This window comes from Eutrigla gurnardus, assembly GCF_963514095.1.
Source record: "Eutrigla gurnardus genome assembly, chromosome: 1".
Taxonomy (NCBI): domain Eukaryota; kingdom Metazoa; phylum Chordata; class Actinopteri; order Perciformes; family Triglidae; genus Eutrigla; species Eutrigla gurnardus.
The window spans coordinates 2,287,537-2,311,132 of record NC_139915.1 but is presented as its reverse complement, the minus strand read 5'-3'; the positions used below and the strand labels follow the sequence as shown (position 1 = coordinate 2,311,132).

The window sequence follows — 23,596 nt, the reverse complement described above, 5'->3', positions numbered from 1 at the left end:
AAGACCTTTTCATTGGGGTTCTCAACTTAGGCAAGTGGATGGAGCCTTTTTTTTTTTTTAATAATAATCCTTTAATAATATTTTTGTGTGTTTTTTTGTTTGTGTTTCACTGGATTAAATGCCTGTGACACAGGCTGGTTCATCGAAAGAGGACTCCCTCTGATTAACTGGGAGACGATGCCATCTGCTGGATGTGTGGAGAATGTAAAGCCTCAAATAACGAGCGAGTGTGTAACTTGTGGTGTTGTTCAGAGATGCGGGCGAGCTGACTTACCTGGAAATCCAGTAGACATTACTCATCCCGAGCTGCTACTCTGAAACCATGCTATGATTCAACTGCTTTCAGGTGTCAGGGTTTCACCAATTTCCCATAAAGCTTCTCTCTCAAGCATCATTTTTTGGAGAGCCATGTAGGCACCTGTAACCCCCCCCTCCCCCTCCCCGACCATGTTATGGTTTGATGCTGTGGTTGCTTCTTACAGCCTTCTTCAGACAGACGGCTAAGAGCACTCTCAGGGTAATTCTTGTGGTGCCAGACAGGAAATGTGTAGAAGAGAGGGACAAATACAAGAGGAGAGTGTGGCGGCCCTGTGTTTTCTCAGGGGAGTCCTGAGGAACAGAAAGCTGCTTTGTAGAGAGGTGGCCTTTAGCACAATGCTGGCCACCATGTGGTTTTACCCCCAAAGATAATCTCTCTCCCTGTCATTGCTCCCGCTCCCTCGCTGTTGTGAGAAAAGTAGCTGGTGACGTAAGGAGGAAGTGACTAAAGAAACGACTCATTCACACCACTGCAGTGACAGCGGGACGGGCCGAGGGGAAGTCGAACCCACGCTTTTACCCTTTTCCTTAGACCTCCGCCCCGGCAACTGTTAGCATGAGTCTCCGCCGCGCTGATAAGAATTCCTTGTAATTATAGTGCTTGCGTCTGCATGCTGCGTGTGTGTGTGTGTGTGTGTGTGTGTGTGTGTGTGTGTGTGTGTGTGTGTGTGTGTGTGTGTGTGTGTGTGTGTGTGTGTGTGTGTGTGTGTGTGTGTGTGTGTGTGTGTGTGTGTGTGTGTGTGATGTTATGGTTCGATTGCACGTTTGTGGTATTCCTTGTTGACTTCCTTGTTCGTATGAAATGGTTAAGGTTTATTTAGAGATGCCTTCCTTTCGCTTCAATTGTTCTTGATCAGCATTTTTCAGGTGTTACACAATTATGTAGAACAATTGTGCTATTAAAGCTAATTGAACAGGTTTTCTTGACACAGGCCATGGCACGTCCCTTTTTCTTTCTCTTTCCTTGGCTTTTTTATTTTGTGTTTCTGTATCTCTCTCCTCACATATTTAACCTACCCCCCCATCCATTTCTATACATGCATATATACATACACACTGCCTGTCGCTCCCCAGCTAAGGGGTCAGAAGTTATGACCGGCTGAGCACTCTCCTCCTCCTCAGCTCTTCCCCTCCCCTCCCCCTCACCCCGCTCGCCTTGGCATGCATGCCTGTGTCTGTTATCTACAAATGGCTGAGGAATTATAGGTTGAGAGGGGAGGAGGAGGAGGAGGGAGGGAGAGTGTGAGAAGGGAGGGCTGGAGGGGATGGATGGGGGGTGGGTGAGGTCATGTGACATCGCAGCAGCTGCTAGGCTAAGAATTTCTGTTTTCTCACTTAGAGAGAGAGGGAGGGAGAGAGAGAGAGCAAGGAGGGGGGAGATAGGCAACGTGTGTGGTGTGTTGCTTTGTTAGATAAGCTCTAAACGGTCTTTGTGAGCGGCAGCACGAGAGACAGGAAGGCAGGCGGAGAGGGAGGGCGAGAGGGTGGACGGGGGAGAGTAGATAGACGAGAGAGAGAGAGAGAGGTGAGCAGGAAGATGGTGTGTGTCCTGTCGCTGGCTGCTGGTGTGTGCTGGGCTGGGCTCAACGTGAAGATGCAGCCATGGGGGATCCAGGCGGATCCACTTCTCCGTGCAGTAAGGAGCTTCAGCAACGCTCTTTATCTATCAGGGGGGGGGGGGGGTCATGGAGCTCTGCCAGATCTCAGGATGCGTGTCTGTCATTTCTTTCCTTGTGTTACTTGCATGTGCATGTCCTGTGCTTTGTATTTGTGTGGGCTATAAGTACAACGTGCTCCGTCTCTGTAGTGTGTTGGATTTTTCAAAAAGTTCCCGGTGTATTTCTTTGACTCCCATCCCTGACTTTTTTCTGACTTTCTCTAGAGAGGGAGGGAGGAGCAGCACACTAGTCTCTAGACAACGTCATGTTACTGAGCCGTTGGTGTGTGTGTGTGTGTGTGTGTGTGTGTGTGTGTGTGTGTGTGTGTGTGTGTGTGTGTGTGTGTGTGTGTGTGTGTGTGTGTGTGTGTGTGTGTGTGTGTGTGTGTGTGTGTGTGTGTGTCAGACAGTAGTCATTGTTGATCCCATCATTAATTGTGCGCTGGGTTCATTTTGAGTGCACTGGGTAACTGGGAGGTTACAGGCAGGACAACTCAAGAGGTGTTGGGAATGTTCACTCTCTCATGCCCGCCACTGTGCGCACACACACACACACACACACACACACACACACACACACACACACACACACAGGGTGCTGTGGCTCGGCTCTTCTCTCAGGAGGGAACATGATCTTTTTATAGCCCTCTCAGCCTCTATAGTGTAAACCCAGATATAACCGCTTCTCATCTAATTTTTGCTGTCGATATACTGGAAACGGCTTTTATTTCAGTGAGAACGTCTTTGTCTTAGAAAGCCGTTGTGTGAGCCGGACGTTTACTTTGAATGTTGATTCGAGGAGGATTCTGAGCGATCCCCAGAGTGTGTGTGCCACACAGAAACGAGTCTAGTGTCCCTTAATGTGTTTGTGTGTGTGTGTGTGTGTGTGTGTGTGTGTGTGTGTTTTGATTTAACTGTTAATACCTCTGGCACACACAAACTAGTCTAGTTTACACTGTCCTCCCAGCCACCCTTTCTACGTGTGTGTGTGTGTGTGTGTGTGTTGTCCATGCACGAAGGCCTATGACATGCTGTTCTGGCATTTAGGGATTCCACTGACTGAGGGGCTGTCAGCACGGTGTCACCTTTCAACACACACACAGGAAGGAAAGGGACAGCCGTCTCAACTCTCTCACCCTCCAACCACTGCAAACCTATTAGAAATATCAGACTAGAAAGAAAGAAAAACAACCTTGACTGCTGTTGAGTAAGAACGTAATAAAGAACTGAACGTTTTCTTTTATCCTCTGAGCTATTTTAACAAAATCCAGAGATTAATTTAAAACTCAGTGTCTAAATTTAGAAATATCCAACTGGCAGTATTTGAAACATTCCAGGTAACTGTAATGGGTAGAGCAGTGTGTCCTTGAACGAGGCACTGGACCCCAAAGTGCCCCCCATGTGTTTGACAACTGTTATGAAGTTTAATTCTCTTAGTAGTAGTCGGGAGGTGCCCTTGCAGCATTAACTGGATCAAGCACAATATTATTGGGACGCTTATTCTTGATGGGAAAATGTGCCACCTTTTATGTGGACGTCCAGTCAGTGCTGATGGTAAATGTAGTCCACTAAAGAACTAAATTCTCCAGGGTGTGCTATATTGACTGATAAAGCTGATCTCTCCTGCTGCGGATGCGTCTATATGATCCAGGATGCATTGCACAGCAGTCCAAACGTACAACTTCTGACTTCGGTTTGACTTAGTTGTGTAAAAGATAATCTGAATTTCCCCGTTAACTCGAAATCAAATCAAAACCATAAACATTTTTTCACTTTTCCAACAATCTGCAACTCTGGTTTGGTCATCAAAAAAAAGTTGTAATTAATGAGTATGATATGGAAATATTCCAGGCCTACACAGCGTGTGCAGCAGCTGCTGCAGTGACTCATCGGCGGTCCTTCCACCTCCTTTCAGACTGACTATTACATTTTAACAAGTTAACAAATCATTCTAAAGTCTGCTGGTCATGGTTTGCTTTTCCTGTTCATATTTGGGATCCTGAAGATCTCGTGGAATGGTTGGTGTAACACACACATGCCGCTCTCTCTGTCTCGGTTGTCGTTGGCGACAGCATCCAACCAATATTGTCCACAGTGACATTTGTTACAGCAGATTGCTTCAGTTTCTTTTGACATCGAAGGGCAGTTTGAGGAAAGGCGCAACCATTTGGTATTTGCTCTCGGCAGCTCAGATTTTGGAGGCTCTCCGTCGGCCGTTTCCTCCCTGCAGCAGCAGCACCCTCCAGAAAAACTCTCTCCAGCCGATAACGTCTGAATATGCAAGTCAATCCAAACACTATAAAAACACCTCCATACCAACCGAGGAGTATGAATAGCAGCCAGCGGTGTGATTTTGTGTTATTGTGGTCATATAAATGTCTTCTGTAAGCGTGTCTGCTGGTCACTAACCTGCCACGACCAAGCTGACGGACAACAGACATTTACTGACACAAAATAGTTGTCAAATCAGCTCCATGGAAAGAAAACAACAGTGTTGTGCATTGATTTTATTTGAGAGTGACAGTGAGAGAAAGGAATAGATGGTGGACTATTGTACGCAAAGTTATTAATAACAGTATTTTGAAAGAAGTGTGAATGAAGCTGTGTGAGTGGATGTGTGTTTCCAGTTATATGCGGTGCATACTGCTGTGAAACTGAAGGGGAAAACTCAACGTAGTCTCTTAATGTAGTAATAATAATCATCATTTTATACATTAATGGGAAAATGAGCCAAATATCTTCTCGTCGTTGGCAAAGGCATCGGCCATTGCCGATTGCTCTGACTGGCGTGGAGCCCAGATATCATCATCATCACAGCCCTTAATGGTTACGACATGGTTAAAACACCGCCACGGAGATAAAATGACCCCGGTAGTGTTGGAGCATGCTCTGTAGGAGTGTAAACTCTTTGACCATGGACCTCTGGCAGACACGCAGCCAGACTGGGGCTCTCTGAGCAGGCAGAGGGTGACCTGTCCTCCTAACCTCCCACCCCTGACCCTAAGCCATACAACTAAAGCCCCTCTGCCCCAGCTGTCACCAACAGATACCCAGCACCACGATCTGCCCCGACTGTGTGTCCGTGTCCAAGGAAACAGCTTTGCGCCTCACTTGCTCTTTTCACATAATGTCTTGCAATATATGCGTTGTATGTGTATGTAGGACTTTTTAATGTTTCTGTTGGTTCTTCTTGATTGCAGTATTGATTATAAATACTTTCCCATTCTCCTCCCTTTTGTCTAATTATAGGCATGAGCCATGAGCCAAAGTCACCATCGTTAGGAATGATCTCCACGGCGACCCGTACCACGGCGACGGTCAGCCCCCTCACCCCGTCGCCTCTCAACGGCTCCATCGTAGCCAATGGAAGCCCCGCCAACCAGTCTGCTCACTCTGGATTTGCCGCAGCCCTCCGTAAACTGGCAAAACAGGCTGAAGAACCTCGAGGTAAAGCCACACAGCCGGTGTTAGGGATTTGACATTCATTACGCTGTCAAGTTTAAGTCTGCTGGATGGCAGCATTTCTGGCCGTATAATTAATGAAGGAAATGGTTTCGGCCCTGCTGTTTGCACTGCTGGACAGCTGTGTAAAAAAGCACAGTTCTCAGTCGTGGCTTCTATTCTGCGAGCTCATTTGGTGATTTGAAGATTTATTTTAACAAGTTTTAGTCTTAATGTATGAAAATATTGTGATAATATCAAGCAATGATCCTAAGACCCTATTGTTTATCAAACAAATGTATTGTTAGATCCCCTGACCCTTACTTGCAAACTGATGGATTAGGTGTTCTGTTCCTCTGCTCTGTATGTGTGTGTGTGTGTGTGTGTGTGTGGTTGGGGGGGATTAGGGGGTGGTTTTGATGGCCAGTTTGCGTAGCTGAGTGCAGCACGGCTAATAGCAATAGGATGATATCCACACAGGATTGAATTAGTTGGTGTCCCTGGAGATACTGGGACGAAGAGGAGCCACTCTAGCTGACCCACTTAATGTGTTTGAGTGCACGACGAAGGCTTGGGTGTGCTTGTCAATGTGTGTATGATGGTGTTATAATTTGTCCTTGTCAGTGTCTACACACACTCACACACTCGTGAAACACGCCATATCATTCCCAACTCCGAGAACTCAACTCCGAGCTCTATCCAGTGGTTGTATGGATAGGAAATAATCATCAGGGGGTTGAGTGGCTGGTTATTTACTCGTATGGCCACAGGTCAGACATTCTCAACTAACGTTTCCTCAATGATCGGTCAAAACTTTTTTTGTGTAGGTTCTCAGGGATTGGTTTCTGAATTTGGTGAATGTAAAACTGTCCCTTCAGAACCATGTGCCCAGTGTCTCTTAATTACACACACAGAAACATAAAATGAAGTGTACAAAGCAAAATCTACACAGGAGAGCATCACTAGATACTTTATTGAGTGTGTGTGCGTAAGTGTGTGCATAGTATGTGTGGCTCCATGCCTTGGCTCCAGAGAGGCCCAGCTACCCCAGCTGTCCACCCTTGCTCTTTCTCTTAAATCAGATGGGCCTCTCCTTTGTAGCTGTCCCTGGACACCTTGCTCCTCAGCCCACAGGGGAGACGGAGGCAGACAGGGGGAGACAGGGGGAGACAGGGGGAGAGATGTGTGTCAGTTGCAGCTGGATAACGGGTCATGTTATTTTAATACCTCAACTATTTTATTTTTTATTGTTGGCACGAGATGAAAATACGTGTGTGAGCTGTTCAATTTTGTTTTCCGTTCTACCGAGGCAGATAGCTCCCGTCTGTCTTTGTCATACAGACACCATCTCCTGTCTGATTAAGCCCCACCACCTTTTTATTAAACACACACAAAAAAAGCCCCTTCCTCTGGAAGCCTGCTGAATGTGATGTCTGGTGTAGGCAGTGAAGTGTGGGCGAGTCAGCCGCCAGACGTAAGGGGAAACTCGGCCCGCGCTAGGAGCACCGGCTCCAGGGTCGGCAGAGGCATGTATTAACCCCTGGAGCTCCAGTCACCTCTGTGTCGGCAGAGCCTGTATTTATAGGCAACACACACACACACACACACACACACACACAAACACACACACACACACACACACACACACAGAAACACCCCCACACAACAGTTGTCCTTGCAACCACGTAAGCCTAGTGATTTCTTAGCATGCTGCAGCCTGTTGTCCTTTCATTAGCTACTTTGACTCAACCTCTCTCTCTCTCTCTCTCTCTCTCTCTCTCTCTCTCTCTCTCTCTCTCTCTCTCTCTCTCTCTCTCTCTCTCTCTCCCTCTCTCACCCTGTGCTTCATGCTTTGAGGTGAGTAGTGCAGTGTATATGAGGTGCCATGACTCGGTGACCTAAGGCCTGGAGGAATTAGTTCAGTTTGAGTAACAGTTTCACTGCCACTGGCTGCTTAACAGATTTAAGACCCTGAGCACGACTGCTGTTTACACACACACACATGCACGCACACACACATTGTCACTTGTCTGTAGTATAATGGATAGCTCTGTGTACTGCGTGCCTAGCTGAAGAGGGGAGGTGATGGATAATGAGTATTAGAGCAGTGTAAAGGACACACACACTCATCCCGTGTACACTCACATGTGTGTGCAGAAAAGCAGGCCCGCTGATATCTGATTAATTAGGCAGACCTGGGTTTAATCCTCTCAGTTGGTTCTTCATACACACTCTTAGACACACACACACACCAGCAGAATGTCATGACTGCTTTCATACCGACTGCAGAGCCACTGGGGGGGAGACGATGGGGGGGAGAGAGAATTAAGGTGGACAAGAGAGATGGAGTGAATTGGCTGGAAAAGAGAGGAATTGGAAGTAATTAGATTTGTGAAGAACCTGAGGTGTTTGTCAGATTGGAGGTATCTGAACATGTGTTGTTGCGTTTGTGTGTGTGTGTGTGTGTGTGTGTGTGTGTCTGTCTGTGTGTGTGTGGCCGGAGGCTCCCCTTTTTCTGGGAGCCCAAAGCATGCTGAGACATCGGGGTGGTGTGTCTCTGACCTCTCCATCTGGAGCCTGCCTGCGGCCCCGTGTGTGTGTGCGCGTGTGTGTCTGTGTGTGTGTGTGTGTGCGTGTGTGTGTCTGTGTGTGTGTGCGTGTGTGTTTCTTGAAGGCGAAACCCTTCGGGCTATGACTGTCCCTGAAACACTCACAAACAAGCTCATTTGTGTTTCTTCTCTCTCTCTCACCCTCTCGACACAGCAACCTTCCACCTCACTGTTCAGCAGCAACGCAACCTTTAAGCATAATATCCAGTGTGTACAGTCAGCAGAAGGCATCGAGGATTGCTCCTCTTCCCTCCTCCCCGCTTCCTCTTTGCATCCGCCATCTTGTACCGTCTTTCTTTCCCTCGCTGGCACAGCAACACACACTGTGTGCTTCTCCCCTCCCCCCACTCTGTGATGCAGATTACAGGCTTTGTGTTGTGTTGTCAGTGCATGGCCAAGACTGTAGTAGCAGGTGTGTGTGTGGGGTTTGTGGTTAGTGTGTGTCTGTAAGTGTGTGTGTTTGTGTGTGTGTTAGGGTGCACGTGTTGAGGCTTGTGCTGCTGGTGGGGGGGCATATGGATGCAGGGTTGGCTGGGCACTGCTATGCACACCAGGTGTGAAATGGACTGTTTAATTAAGTGCTGATGTTGTTGTAATGCATGCTGGGAAGGGAGGTGGATGGGGTGTTGGCGGGGTGGAGGAGAGCACCTTCTGCCCGGCAGGACTGGGGCGAGCCATGCTTGGCTGTTCTGGTGGTGGTGGTGATGGTGGCAGAAGAATGGTCGGAGCCATTTGGCAAAACTAAAACATTCTGTGTGGCGTGTTGTCTTCCTATCAAGGCTTAGTGATGCAGTGGGATTTACTGCTCTATCTGCTGGACTCCCCCACTGAATGGAATAGCCTGCTGAAGAGCTGTGGTGGCTTTTTGATTGGGTCAGTGGCTGAACTAAAAGGTGCCATCTATGCAGGGACACTTGGCCGCAGCCTCTGACCACAGCTCGGTTTGTTTGTGTGATGCTGCTGTTTGTATCTTGTCGTGTGTGTGTGTGTGTGTGTGTGCGTGTGTGTGTGTGTGTGTGTGTGTGTGTGTGTGCGTGCACGTGCCGCTCAGCAGAGCGGTCAAGTGTGGAGGCAGTCTGGGAGAGTGGGACTGGTAATAGAGGAGGCGATAGAGAAAGAAGCTTCACATTAATCACACACAGCTTGGGACTGAGACAGCGCTTGCTTGCTTTCTTTCTTCTTCCTCGCTCTTTCCTTCTGTCTTTACCTCTCCTCTGTCTGTCTGTGCGTCCTCCCCTTCTGATCCCATCACCTCTCACACACACACACACACACACACACGTAGAAAGGGACAATCAGTACAGCTAATGAAGTGCTGGTTGAGAACTGACGAACCTATTTTAGACTCTGTGGATGAAGGCTGTGCTTCCCTCCTCCTCTTCCTCCTCTAGCTCCCCAGAGGACCAGCATGTATGGCCATCTTCTCTCTGTGCCGATGGAAAGGGAGGAGCATATGGCAGAAGTGACACCAGCTTGGTGCCAATCGGCCTCGTATATGATTTTTCGCCCAATCTGTGTGTGAGGGAGGGGGGTGATTGGTGGAAAAATTGCAGTAGAGGGTTTGAAAATGGGATGGAGGCTTGATGAAGGAAAGAGGCTTATGGAGGCACAATGACATTCTGTCTTTAGAACGGGAAGATAAAGGGAAACCTATATAGATACACACGTGAACATATAACCACGCTCCCATGAACCCTCGCCGGCTGTAAATATTGTAAATGCGTTTCTGAAAATGACGTGATGAGTCATGACATCGCCGCGCCAGGTTGGCGCTGCGGTTGAAGAACAGGAAGAGAAGGTATTAGCATGTATGAAGAGGTGGCAGGTGGATGGTGGTTGCGTGGGGTGTTGCCAGAGAGGAGGTGGAGGGGATGATGGAGGAATAATAGCTGTTTGTAATGTGGGTGTGTATACGCGTGATGGCCCTCTGGGCGAGCAGCAGAGCCACACACACCGGCACACCTGAGAGCTGGCTTGTCTAGTGCCTGGTGCGCCGCTTGTTCTTTTGTTTGGCCTTTCTCTCTTTTTCTTATTTGGAATAGCGCAGACGTTTTGCGCCGGTTGTACTAATAATTGCACATTAATTGGTAAAACCTTGTAAAGCCTCTCCCTTCATATGTTGCCTTCTTGTAGAGCGTGACAACACGTGACGAGAAAGGAATGCCTCGATGCAGAGCGCGGAGTCTGCAAGTTGCACGACGGGATTAAAGGCGTTGGTTGACGGCCTTTGTCTCTTTTATTTCCTCCTTCCCCTCACCTGCTTCTCATCCTGCTCTTAATTATTTAGCCTGCCCTGCCTCTTCTCCCGTTCGCTTTGCCTCTACATGGAGAAGGAGGAGAAGGAGGAGGAGATGGGAAGAGAGGGGGTGAGAGAAATGGATGGAGGAGAGGTCTGTTGCTTAGCAGTCCTCTCCCCTCAGCGCCTTCCCTCCCTCCAGCCTTATTTGTTCCCCCATCCTTGTGTGTGTGTGTGTGTGTGTGTGTGTGTGTGCGCGTGTGTGTGTGCGCGTGTGTGTGTGCGCGTGTGTGTGTGTGTGTGTGTGTGCGCGCTGAGTGAATAGGCTGTGACACTAGAGCTGTATTAAGTGTAGCTCCATTCCCTAGGCTGAGTGGGCTGCTATTGATTGGCCTAGTCTTGCATGGGAGAGTAATGGCTCTCTGAGGTGAGGGGGGGAGGATTAGGCCACTAATTGCCATTGTGCAGACAAGATATGCCTCCCCCCAATATCCCCCACCCTGCACCCGCCACCCACTCACCCATCTACACCCCTTATCTCCCTGCTTTCCTCTCCTTTTGATCTCTCGCCTCACCTTCCACCCTTTTTGCACTCTCACTTGCTGTTCTTTCCCATTCTCACCTGACATGTATCACCCCCCCCCCCCCCCCGATCACACATAAAAGATTTTCGGATTTTCTATTTAGTGTTATTACTTGGAATGAGACGTTTAACATCGGTCAATATCCTGACTGCACCTACCATGAGCTGACATTGTATATTGCTATGTTACCATGGAGACCGAGGCAGGCAAGAAAGGGAAGGAGATGTGTGTTTTTTTGTTTTGTTCTGGCGGTGATAATTGGAGATGTAGACCTGAAACTGAGGTTTCAGACGCTGCGGTTGGCCGTAAGCATGTTTATGCACAAAAGCACTCCACCTGCAGATGCACACACACATAAGAGCACGTATCCTGCTGTCCTCGCTGCAGCCCCAACGTGTGCGTCCCATTGAGAGGGTCGTGACCCAGTTTGACTGCTGCGCTCGCTCTGAGCGGAGGAAACCTACAGCACACTGTACTGTCGGAAGAGGTGGAGCCGGGTGAGGAAACGTAGAGACAACACACGAGTTAGGGCGTAGGGCAAAGAAAGAAGCGAAGATGGATGAACACAGAAAAAAAGGAAGAGGCAGTGGAAGCAGTTGAAAAGAACAGAAGGTGTAGCCTGTATGGGGTTGAAAGTAAAGATGGAAGGTTTGAAACGTGAAATCACACTGATAAACGTATGTGAATGTCAGCATAGCGTCTGAGAGCTTTGGAACGGGAGAGAGAGAAAGCGAGATGTGTGGAAAGCGAGGCATGTGACCAGACCGTGACCCTGCGCTACAGGGTTTCCCTGGAGGGCTTTGTTAATGTGGCACAGCTACAGCGCAGCAGAGAAGCTCATTGGGCCAGCTTTTCACCACCTGCTGTGTGTGTGTGTGTGTGTGTGTGTGTGTGTGTGTGAGAGAGAGAGAGAGAGTGTGTGAGAGAGGGAGTGTGTGAGGGGGAGTTCTATGTGTGTCTGCAAGCGCCACTGACTGTATATACATTCTGTATGTCCGTTCACTCCCAAGCAGTGCTGTTGTGGTGTGTGTGTGTGTGTGTGTGTGTGTGTCTGTGTGTGTGTGTGTCTGTGTGTGTCTGTGTGTGTGTGTCTGTGTGTGTGTGTCCTGCATGTCAAGGCTGTGAGACAGGGCTGCTCATCCTGATCACTGTCACTTCATAATAGGGGCCTAGGGCCATCCATCTGGCCCTCCGTGTGTGTGTGTGTGTGTGTGTGAGTGTGTGTGCACGTTATTTGTTGCTGTTGTACTTCTACACCCCTCTTTGAGTCCCTTGTGAAGGAGTTACAGGATCATACTGTTGTTACATTTGCCTTTTTGATTTAATAGAGCAGAACACGGACTGTTAGCTCTTTCTTTGTTTCACTGTACTCATGTCATTTGTCTCTGTCTTCCTCCTGCAGCGTCCTCCATCAGCAGCGAGTCCTCTCCCGTGTCCTCCCCAGCCACCAACCACAGCTCTCCAGTCAGTACGCCCAAGAGGGGTCCCCTTGGTCCAGGGCCGGTCCTGGTCCCCCCAACGGGCCACAGCGTGCCAAACACTCCACCTGTAGTCACCATTGCTCCGACAAAGACTAGCAACGGCCTCTGGAGGAGCGAGGGACGCCAGGTAAAACCAGATTCAAACACACACTGACCTTGACCGCTGCTCTCTTATTTTACTTCCCTTTTCTTCCTTCAGTTGCTCTTTCAGTGGTTAAGATTGTTGAGGTGTATTTTCTCCTGAAAGCAACAAAAATGTTCTCATTATTCAGCTGGCTTGCACACAGACAGGCTCTGGAGTGATGAATGGATTCCGTGGATGGCATGTAACCCATAGTATTGCAGTACGTATCTGACATGTGACATAGCTGGCAGGCCTGTGGATGTCTGTACCCCCCCGCCCGCCCCATTGGTTCCATGCATTAAACAATGCCAGCTGCCACTGGGACGTTGAGGTGACTGTCTCAACGGCAGCTAACATCTGTGCCCCTCCAGCCCCCCTCCGATTTAGCCCTCATGCCCTTGGCCCAGCCCCTCCTAACTCCCCAGTCTTTAGCCCCACCCACCTCCTGCCTCACCCTCTTCAAGTGCAGTCAAGTGCATCCTCTGCGTCGTCACCCTAACACCAGCTCTCCTTTTTACGTAGTGGGGGAAAGAGAAATGAGAGAGAGCTGCTTGCTTTGATAAGGAGTGGATTATGGATTATGGCCTCGCTTTAAGCCTTCTTATCTCAGCTCAGGGCTAATTTTCGAGGCCAAGCACACAGTCATGAACAGCACTTGGCAACATGCGGAAACTCTCTGCGACACGTTGACAGTTCCCCGGAGACGGAACGAAGGGGGATAGCTGAGGGTGAGTGAGGAGGTCAGCCAGCCAGCCAGCAATGTGTGGTAGCATTCAGGCTATTGTCCTCTCCCCTGGACAACCCCCCTGACCCTTGCCCTCTATAGCTATAGCTTTTACAAAATGACCCTTCCACAGATCAAGGGTCAAGCAGAGCGGGGAGCGGCTGGAAAGACGGGGGGGGGGGGGGGAGCTTTCCCAATGATGTCACCGTTTTTGCCATTCCTTCAGCTTAGCATGATTCAAAGAGTCAAAAGGAAATAAAGAGACCGAAGCGGCCTCCATGCATGAGTTTGGATGCTTTTGCACGGTGGCTGTGTGTGTAAGAGGTCAAGCTCAAATTAAAAAGTTTGTGTCACTAGGGTTTGTGGCGCCTCCTGCAGCGAGGGGCCACCCGGCCGAAGAATGAGGAGGTTAAGGGAGGTAATGGGGACAAGAGGTGGGAGGGGGGGCTATGGCGTCATAGCATCTCCCTTATTTCCACCGTGCCGCTTCAGCAAGCACATATAAAACAGCCTCGGGGTCGTAAAGGACACACACATACATACACGGCATCGAAATGTCCCTCTTAAACAAAGGCGATACTGTCTCTTCTTCATTGCTAATCACTGATCAGGAAGGACGCAGAGAAGAAGAAGGGTTGCTCTGGCACTTTCGCCCTTTACCCTGGTCTCCGTCTGTGTCTACAATTATCTGTTTAATGCCAACTTGTCTTTTAGGCAAGATTAATTTGTGCCATGACATGAGCAACCTGTGTTTTTCAATGCGACAGGAATGGAAGTCTGATAGAGAGGAGAAATACAGCACAAGTAGTTGCATGAAGAGGCAAGCGTCTGTTCTGTGGATCCTCCATAAAGCATCCAGGAAAAGCTTGTTTTGACTGAGTGTACATTTGTGTGTCCCCCTTTCTTGTGTGTTAGAAGGGTTGATTGGTGTCTCTCTGGCTGAGATACGAGTCCTTCTTTCAGGGATGATAGGCAAGGCAGCAAAGGGGGGGGGGGGGAAGGGGGGGCTGGGTGCGTTGGCATTTTGCTTTAATGACTGCAGGAGTCTGCTCCCGCTGCTGCCTGTAATTGCTTTTTAATTGGCAATTTGGATTCATGGCTCCATCTGAGAGGCGTAAACGAGCGCTCTACAATGCGCAGGGTCTCCCACCCTCAGTGAGGGTTACAGGGGCCCGGCTCACACAGAGGAAGATGGCTGTTAATGGACGTGTCTTTGAGTGCTTGTATTTGTGCTCCGTACTTATGTATACAGCACGGCAGTGAATAGTGTGTGTGTTATATAGCGGGCGTTTTTTGGCAGGTGGTGAAAGGTCAAAACGGCTGGTTGGGTGACTGAGGTGCCTCTCTAATGGGGAGGAAAGGTCCCATCTTTGTGGCGTGCTTTTTTTTCAAGGTGCTGACCTGACACCTTTGCATGTGTTTCCACAGACGTGCACACACACACACACACACACACATGCACAGAATAGACATACACAAACAGGGACTAAGCTCAGGCAGCAACGACACACACAGCATGACAGCCATATGTAAACGTTATCACGAACAAACAGGTTGCTACATTCCTCTTGGTTGATCATCTCATATGAGAACGTCTTTCTGTTTTTTCGCTGACAATCATTGTAAAAGCAGGAAGCAGTCAGTTGCGAAATTGCAGAGCTGCCACCATTCTTTGTTGTTTTACAGGCATTTTGTTCCATCCTCTCATGATGGGATTTCTGTGAATTTTGTGGGAAAGGAACAGCTGATTCAATTTGACTGATAATTTGTGTCTGGCATTTGCACCGGTTGACAGTTATTGAGTCACAGCCGTGGTTATGAAACCATGCCTCTGTGATGATGCAGGATATTGAACACGGGTTCAACTCACATTTGAGTCATACTGGCTTCCGATCACCATATAAATACCAGATAGTCAACAGCACTTATTAATAGATTTTAAATCGAGGTGTGTCATTTGATTCGCTGAGAAGGTTGTTTGATTTAACTCATTTCACAATTACGTGCATAAAAAGATACATGACGTTTGTGAAGCAATGATGACAGCTTTGCTCAACGCCGATCACTTGGTTAGCAAAGCTATCATCAGTGTGATTAAAGCAATTGATTAACTGACAGTCGGTGTGATAGAAAGCAGCTCCTGTCTCACAGACAGCAGTACATCTTCGTTGTGCTCGGGAGGGGATTAACTGGAGAAATACAAACAGTATAGTTCATGACTTCACCTGCAAGTTAATTTGGGTCAAGATAAGACATTTGAATAAATGTGTTTAATAATTTTTTAACTCAAGATGTCACGTATCAGCTGCTGGTCGTGTCGGACACTGAGGCAGATTAAGAAATAGAGACTTTCGTGTGGAAGAAAACTGAGGCCAGCATCTTGTGGCTCCAAAACCACAATCTGATATTGATTTCTTCTGACATGTATGAACCTCTTTTTCCAGTTGGCTGCTGATTGGGAAGGAACTTCCACCTTCTCCCCGTGCTCATAAAGCTTTGAAAGGATGGAAGTGGTGTAGGGGTTTTACGGGGACGGGAGGTCTGAGGGAGTAGAGCGCCGTACTGTTTAGTGAAGCGCAAAAAACAACAAGGAAAAACAGTAAAATTCAACTAGTGCAACGCGGGGGGCGTCTCAGAAACAAAGGGAGACGCGGGGAGTCTAAACATTGGCGGCGTTTAAGATTGGATGTTAGCGCATCAGTGTCAGCCTGGGTCAGTGGCTGCGGAGCAGGACGTGGAGGTAATGGCTCCTTAAATTGGATTTATTTTATCGGAGGCAGGAGTGAGAGAGGACAGTGCTGCTGTAAGGTCTCTCTCTAATCCCAGGGAGCCCCGGGGTTAATTTAGTGGGGCAAGAACTGCCTTCTGCTCTTGCTCCCCTTCTTTATGTCTTCCCCTCTACATTTCCTTTCTTTCTGCTGCCCGTTGTTTCTAGTTGCTCCCTTGACAACTTCAACTTGAGTTCTCGTTTTGTGGGAGATGAGAAAAGCGTTTCATCGGCCCTGCAGAAATCCTCCTCGGCTGCATATCCCTCCATGAACAATTTCCTTGCACAAGTTTCTCCGTTCTGCGATTGCATTTCGTACGCGGAGGGAAACCGAAGCTTCAGAAAATGCACTCCCACAGCAGGATGCCTTTGTAGCTCCAAAACGGTGTGTGTGCCTGCTGAGTGTGTGTGTGTTTGTTGTGGTATTGGATAAGTGAGACCAGGCTTCCTGCCAAAGGGAGGGAGGGAGGTGAGAAGAGGGAAGAAAGAGAAACAAGAAGGATGATGCTTTGTGGACTTTGTTGTCTTTCTTGTAGATGTTCGTGTTTGTTATGTTGCACACACACACACACACACACACACACACACACACACACACACACACACACACACTCTTTGCCAAGATCAGACTCATTATCTCTCTCGAAGCACTGCTGTTGTATCTCTACCATTACCTCATCCTCATCTATCATAAGTTTGACATCTCCTGCAACACAATTAGAGAAAATTTTAACCACCTCCACTTTTATCATATATTCCCCTCAGAGAAACGTTGATTCGTCTATTTTTACCGGGAGGGGGTTTGGTGTGAAAGTGAATAATGGTCCCTGATGCAGGAAGTGAGAGTGAGGGAGGCTCCCCCCACAGGATGGGCTTCATGAGCATTGACAACCGTGACGGTCACAGGTCTTCACGAACAATGACTAAGACTCTCTCTGTATCTCTCTCCAGGCTGACTCGGGGCCTCGTGGGGCCAGCAGGGAGCGTCTGGGTGCAGAGGGGAACCTCCAACAGGAAAAGGGTGGCCCCTCAGTCCCTGCTCACCTTCTGGGAAACCCCTACGCCTTTGGTCTCACCCCCGGTGCTGTCATGCAGGATTCACGTTTCCAGCCCCTCAAGTGAGTCTCTGCCTGTTTATGTTGACATGTTTCAATCTAATAGGAAGTTTATAGATAGGGGTGAGTATTGGCAAGAACCTCACGATACGATACGTATCACGATACTTTGGTCACGATACGTATCACGATATTGCGATATAAATAAAGATGAAAACACAAGTACCTGTATATGTACATCAGATGATATTGATCACAGGACAAATCGAGTCAAAACTATTTCATTCAAAACAGCCTCTCCATTTTATTAATTCCCATGAAATTCACTTGAATAAATATTGAAAATAAAATGAAAAAGGATAAAGTACTGCATTCACAACCTGTCTAAACATGAATCTTTTTTTTTTTTTTTTATCAATCTTTAGAGTTGAAAAATCGATATTGTATTGGGCGGCAGTATTACGATATATTGCCGTATCGATATTTTTACCCACCCCTATTTATAGATCTAGTCTTCAAACACTGGACACATAATCCAACTCACCACGGCGTTTCTCTGTTTTGCCCCATCTCTTCTCTTCAGTCTGCCCAGACAGTTGTCCAATGCAGTGCCCCCCGGTCATATACCAGAGGAGTACCTCCGTGGGTTCCGACCCTATGCCACGACGGAGGATGCGCTCCGCATGCCCTCTTTGCCCTTGGGCCTGGACCCCGCCACTGCAGCTGCCGCAGCTGCCTACTACCACCCCAGCTACCTGCCCCACCCCTCCTTCACGCCATACAGGTAAGCCTCTCCATCCATTCGTTTTGTTGACTTGGCGCCCGTTTCCTCTGAGAGCAAATTGTGCAAACTGGTGCATATGACCGTGCAAAGTATTTTCTAATGTTTAGAGGCGGCAGTAAACACATTAGTGTATCGTTGACCTTGAGTTAATGTTCACAGAGGTAAAATATGAATGTTCTTTATTTGTGTATTTACTGACGGAGAGATTTCACTTCAGCTGATGACTTAGACAGATGGCAGTACAAATAAAAAAAAATGAGGTAAGCAAAAAGCAAAGTAAGGGAATACATATAACAGATCTGTGTAACCAAACTCACATCACGGAAGGGAAGAAAATATATTAAAACAAAGGTTGAAGGGTATCGTTTTAAACAATTACATTCTTTCACTACAACGCATACGAGTCCTAAATTCCAGATTTATATATTATGTCATCTGACAGGCTTTTGCTAAGAAGCCTCTGTTTGAAAGATATCCTGGTCAGCGGTGTCAGTGATTTTAAGAGATTGATTAAAATGCACATACATCATTGTTTATTGCCAAAGTCTGCAATGATCTCATTTACAACCTTCAGAGCTGCTGTAACGATGCTTAATTGCTTGCTAAATTACAGCGCTCATAAAACAAGGAGCACTACACTTATTTGTCCACGGGCACCTCATATTTTTTGCAGTATGAGACAAAAAAAAAAAGTATTTTATTAATGAAGGATTTGTATTTATTTTTGTAAATGGTAAGACCCATTTTTCTTGTCTTTACCCGAGCTACATTATGACTATGAATAAAATATGAAAGAGAGCTGCTGGTTTTGCCACTTAAGTCTATATATCTGGAGATTCTATGCATGTTTTGTGAGAAATTACCACAAAAGAATCCCTGAGCTGTTTAAGATAGGATTCTGTCCACTCTCTTATAAGGAAGCTTGGTTTTGTTTTAGGTACATAGTGTTACAAATACATTCACTTGAAATGTATACTACATATGATCATGTAGACGCCGTGTCTTGAGAGGGACCCGGCTTGCTTTGGGCTCCGTGCCCCTGGTCTGTCAACCCAGCAAGATCAGAGGACTGCAGCACCCATCACACACTGTGCTGTAATGGATTTAATGAGGGGATGAGCAGTGGATGTCACGCACATACACAGAAACACACAGTTGTGCATCGACGCACAGCGCAGTCTCTCGCTGGCTGCTGTGTGGTGATTGAGGGAAGCTGACAGACACTGCTACTTTCTTGAAAGATGGAAGACCCTGTGATGTCGCCTCTTTGGGAGATGGAAGTGCACAGGTTAATGAAAGTGAAGGCTGTGCTGTCACACAGAGACTGACGTCTCCTTCTCTCTCTCTCTTTTTTTTCTTCTTCTCATCTCCCAGGATGGATGACCCATTCTGCCTCTCTGCTTTGAGGTCACCTTTCTACCAGCTGCCAGGAGGGGGAGCTTTACCTCCCATGCATCCCTCTGCTGTTCACATGCACCTACAAGGAGTCCGCTACCCGGGAGACTTTACGCACCCCTCATTGTCAGCACTGCAGTCTGAGAGGTAAGGGCCTCTAAATTCACACTAACATACAGTAGATCTAAGCTACGCCATGATTTCTTTCTAATTTCTTCTTCTGCTTTTTCAGGCTTCAGCTGGAGGATGAGCTGCGGCAGAGAGAGAGGGAGCGCGAACGAGAGCGTGAGCGGGAAAAAGAGAGGGAGCGCGAGGCGGAGCGAGAGAAGGAGCGGGAGAGAGAGCGAGAGCGGGAGAGAGAGCGGGAGAAAGAGTTGGAGAGAGAGAGGGAGAGGGAGAGAGAGAGAGAGCGGGAGAGGGAGAGGGAGAGAGAGAGAGAGAAGGAGCTGGAAAGGCAGAAGGAGAGAGCCTTGAGGGAGAAGGAGCTGCAGGCATCCAAGGCCATGGAGAGCCACTATCTGGCCGAGCTCCATGCCATGAGGGGGCAGGAGGACCGAACCAAGCCTGAGAGACTCACCCCTAATCGGGCTGGTATGTGTCTGAGCTGCCCCTGGAGCTTCTGCAATCATACAGTTGTCCCTATGAACACTTAATATCAGACATTTTACACAATAAGTGATTGTAAATAATCCATGAATTGAGAAAAAAGAATCATTAGCTGCAGCTTTAACCCTGACCGTTGCCCCTCCACAGATAAACCCAAAGAGCCCGCCGCTCCGGCTTCCAAACCTGTACCGCCAGGACTCCACTCTTCAATGGTCCAATCACATCACGCCATCCCTGGTCTGATCTCGGGCCACGGCCTCTACATGGGGTCCGGCGCTGTAGGCACAGTGCTCTCGGCCTCGATGATCGCTCAGAGGACCAATGAGGAAGAGAGGTGGTTGGCACGGCAACGGAAGCTGCGTCAGGAGAAAGAGGATCGGCAGTACCAGGTGTCTGAGTTCCGCCAGCAGGTTCTGGAGCAGCACCTGGACTTGGGCCGGCCGGCTGACGCACCAGATCACAGAACAGACTCACACAGGTGAGACAACACACACACACACACACACACACACACACACACAAGGCGAACACTCATTGCAGCTTCTGGCCAACGTACAGAGATCTCAAACCCACATCATTCCGGCATGCTGGCGGTGTTTATTTCCACATAACTTGGCGATTGCGGACCGTTTTGCTCATGTTATCTGATGAAGGCGAGTAGTTCTGGGGGCTCCATGACATCAAAAACGCATGCATGCTTTCAGTGCAAACTCTATTTTTGGGGTGTTTGGTGTCTGTCTCTGCTAGCCTTATAGGGACCGACTGTTCTGAAGCCTCACAAGCTGGCAGGCTTTAGAAGTTTGTTTTCAAGCAGGACTGGGAAAAAAAGATAAACCCTGTCAGAAGCATCATGTCTACTCTATTTCTGTCCATGCTTCCTTCCAGGCCTGACATGCAGGCAAACAGGCAGCTATGCTAACGTGTTGATGTAGGGTGTAAGTGGGGTCCCGATGATGATTACTGTGGTAATGTCATCCTGATGCTGTTTCATGTGTAGTGGATAGGGGTTTCAGCGAGTTGGACGGCTAAGATACACAAAGGCTAATTCTCGGTTAGTCCACTCAACCTTGCACAGCTTAAGCCCCCTGCTTACCCCTCCTTTGTCACCGCGCCTGTGTTTGTGTTGCTGTGTGCGACTCAGAAGTGAGGATGTGGTTAATGCTGAACTGGGAGGACAGGAGCGACGCACTACGTCTGCTACGAGTAACCCGACGGTGTAATCGCACAATCGCAGCTCACAGGCTGCAGATTGCAGATAACACACAGTTACTCACACACACAGAAATGCAAACACAAACAGGGAGGCGTAGATAATTTGACTGGTCATGCAGCGTGCGATCCTGCCAGGTTTGATTTGGGAAGACGTTGCGACATCAGCCATCTGCCTTTCTTTCACCCTCACTGTTCCCATTTTGTTTCCTCCACCATGAATGATGTGTTTCAAGTATCTCTTTTCACTCCTGTTTCCCCCTTTCATAAACATTCTTCTCTCTCTCTCATTGACTATGATTCCCTTTCTAACAATCCACCGGTCTCCTCACCCCTCAGTCATGTTCTTCTCTGCCAGCCTGCCAGGAGAATATTTCTCCTGGCCTCTTCCTGAGTAGAGTGCTCTCTGGACTTGCTCTCTGCCTCTGTGTGTACGTGCATGCCACACTACAAGGAACTAACAGATCAAAAACAGGCCTGTATGTCTGGGGGACATTGTGTGCCTTGGCCACATCCTCACTCAGCTCTGGGCTACTCTGTCTGGGCTTGATAACACTGCTTTGTACAGGCACACAACCCAGCAGCCGCACTGACAGGGATGAAGGGAAATGGGCATGTGAGCGCTGTGATGTGTCTCTGCGTTGCATGCGTGATTGGAAAGCGGTATTAGTACGTTTTCGAGGCTCTGTGGACATTGTTCCGTATTTCCAGCAGATAAACACAACCCCTGTTCCATTGTGTCTCTCCAGATCCCTACCAAATCATCACGAACCAGGAAGCCGGGACCCCCACCCTCACTTAGGCGCCCCACCACCGCTCATATCCCCCAAACCCCCTCAGCCACCACGCGAACACCACCCTCCTACCACCCTGTGGAACCCCGCATCTCTTATAGAAACCGCCTCGGAGTCCAGACGTAACCACGAGCCCTCAGGGATGGGACACTACGAGCTCAGTCGGCTGCCCCCTGGGCACTCCAAATATGAGGATGGAGCACGAAGGAGAGAAGGGGGAGGAATGGAGAAGTATCCCCCGCTGAGAGTCCCTCCGGGTCTGCCGGAACCAACCACATTCCTTGCTGATCTGGAGAAATCCACCCAGTCTTTCTTCAGCCAGCAGAGGGCGTCGCTGTCCCTTTCCAGCCAATATGAGTTGGAGGGAGCCATGAAAAGCAACGCTGGAATAAAGAGCCTCCAGGGACACCCGGGGCACAGTAGACATGGACAAGGCCTAGGAATGGTCCCTGGGCCGGGGGTGGGACAGGTTGCCTCCGCGGGGACGGGCCCAGACACAATGCTGATCTTTGATGAATTCCTTCAGCAGCACCGAAGGCCTGTCAGCAAGCTGGACCTGGAAGAGAAGAGGAGACGGGAGGCCAGGGAGAAAGGTACTCACCATACTGTTACAATCTGACAAAATCATAGAATATATCTTGTTTTATGGAATGTTTTCAACTTCATTAGAGGCTTTAAAGTGAGGTGTCAGTAGTGAACCCTTTGCTTGCTGCAGGTTACTACTATGAGCTGGATGACTCGTATGATGAGAGTGACGAGGAGGAGGTGAGAGCCCATCTCAGGAGAGTAGCGGAGCAGCCCCCACTCAAACTGGAGGATTCCACCGAGGTAAAAGACCCGCCGACTCATACGCTTTCTACGCTTTCCACACGCACTCGTGACAAATTGCACCAACATTTCTTTTGCCTCCCTGCACAGAAATTGGACTTCCTGGGAGCGTTTGGCTTGACCACGGTGAGCCGGCGAGATGAGCTGGTGCAGCAGAAGAGGAGAAAAAGGAGGAGGAGGCTCAGGGAGCGCAGCCCCTCACCACCTTTCTCACAGTCGAAGCGCACTCCTCCTCCTCCTCCTCAGCCCCAACTCAGCACGCGCTTCACCCCTGAGGAAATGGACCGAGCACCGGAGTTGGAAGACAAGAAGCGGTTCCTCACCACGTTCAGACTGTCCCATGTCACCATACAGCAGAGGAGAGGTAGGCACATGTATTAATACACAAAGTAAGCCCAGTCTAGGGAGGGGATACTCCATCTCACACTCCTCATTTACTGCTCTTAAGTGAAGGAAAATGTTTTATTGACATTGATACTTGAACATTACCTCAACATACCAGAACTGACCCAGGGTCCTTTGCATGCCATCAGAACATCCCCATCCATTACTTATGTGTCTTGTCTCTGACATATCATTTCAGAGTGGGCTCATTTAGCTTGTAGAAAGTAGATATTCTCAGTCGGCTCTACAGCTTGCTGACTCGAGCCTTGAAGGAAATCATAAAGGGGTCAAACAGTGATCATGTCGATCTCAAACCGCCGTATTATATGCAGAATATTTTAAACAATTCATGCATAATGTAGTGCTTTACGTTGCCCTTGTTAGAAAGGTGGACTTGTGTCAAGGTTCTGTTAGTAGACACTTGTCACAAGCACACACACACACACACACACAGACACACACACACACACACACACACACACAACAAATTGGGAGTGGCAGCAGTGGGTTTAGAGTGATCCTAGTCTAATCCTCTTGATTTACTGTTTGCTGCCTACAGATGGCAGCGCACAGCCTCCCACGCTGTCACACACACACACA

General features: G+C 48.5%; 2 protein-coding genes across 3 annotated transcripts in view; one reads left to right on the top strand and one right to left on the bottom strand.

The window, feature by feature from the left end:
- gse1b (Gse1 coiled-coil protein b) overlaps positions 1 to 23,596 on the top strand; it is a 150,068-nt gene that overhangs the window by 121,515 nt on the left and 4,957 nt on the right. The window contains exons 3-12 of one of the 2 annotated variants that reach the window (XM_084015630.1): positions 5,225 to 5,422; positions 12,248 to 12,453; positions 16,893 to 17,059; positions 17,580 to 17,780; positions 19,155 to 19,322; positions 19,408 to 19,766; positions 19,929 to 20,259; positions 21,740 to 22,377; positions 22,500 to 22,612; positions 22,703 to 22,976. In XM_084015630.1, the coding sequence (XP_083871756.1) occupies positions 5,225 to 5,422; positions 12,248 to 12,453; positions 16,893 to 17,059; positions 17,580 to 17,780; positions 19,155 to 19,322; positions 19,408 to 19,766; positions 19,929 to 20,259; positions 21,740 to 22,377; positions 22,500 to 22,612; positions 22,703 to 22,976 (2,655 nt within the window). Of the gene's footprint in view, positions 1 to 5,224; positions 5,423 to 12,244; positions 12,454 to 16,892; positions 17,060 to 17,579; positions 17,781 to 19,154; positions 19,323 to 19,407; positions 19,767 to 19,928; positions 20,260 to 21,739; positions 22,378 to 22,499; positions 22,613 to 22,702; positions 22,977 to 23,596 lie in introns of both variants that reach the window. The other variant, XM_084015629.1, reaches the window with a different exon arrangement.
- Positions 10,629 to 23,596, bottom strand: part of LOC311017370 (mitochondrial inner membrane m-AAA protease component AFG3L1-like) — a 169,943-nt gene continuing 156,975 nt past the window's right edge. Inside the window, exon 18 of the transcript XR_014597626.1 lies at positions 10,629 to 10,642. The gene's annotated coding sequence lies outside the window, so the exon portion shown is untranslated. The remainder of the gene's footprint in view (positions 10,643 to 23,596) is intronic.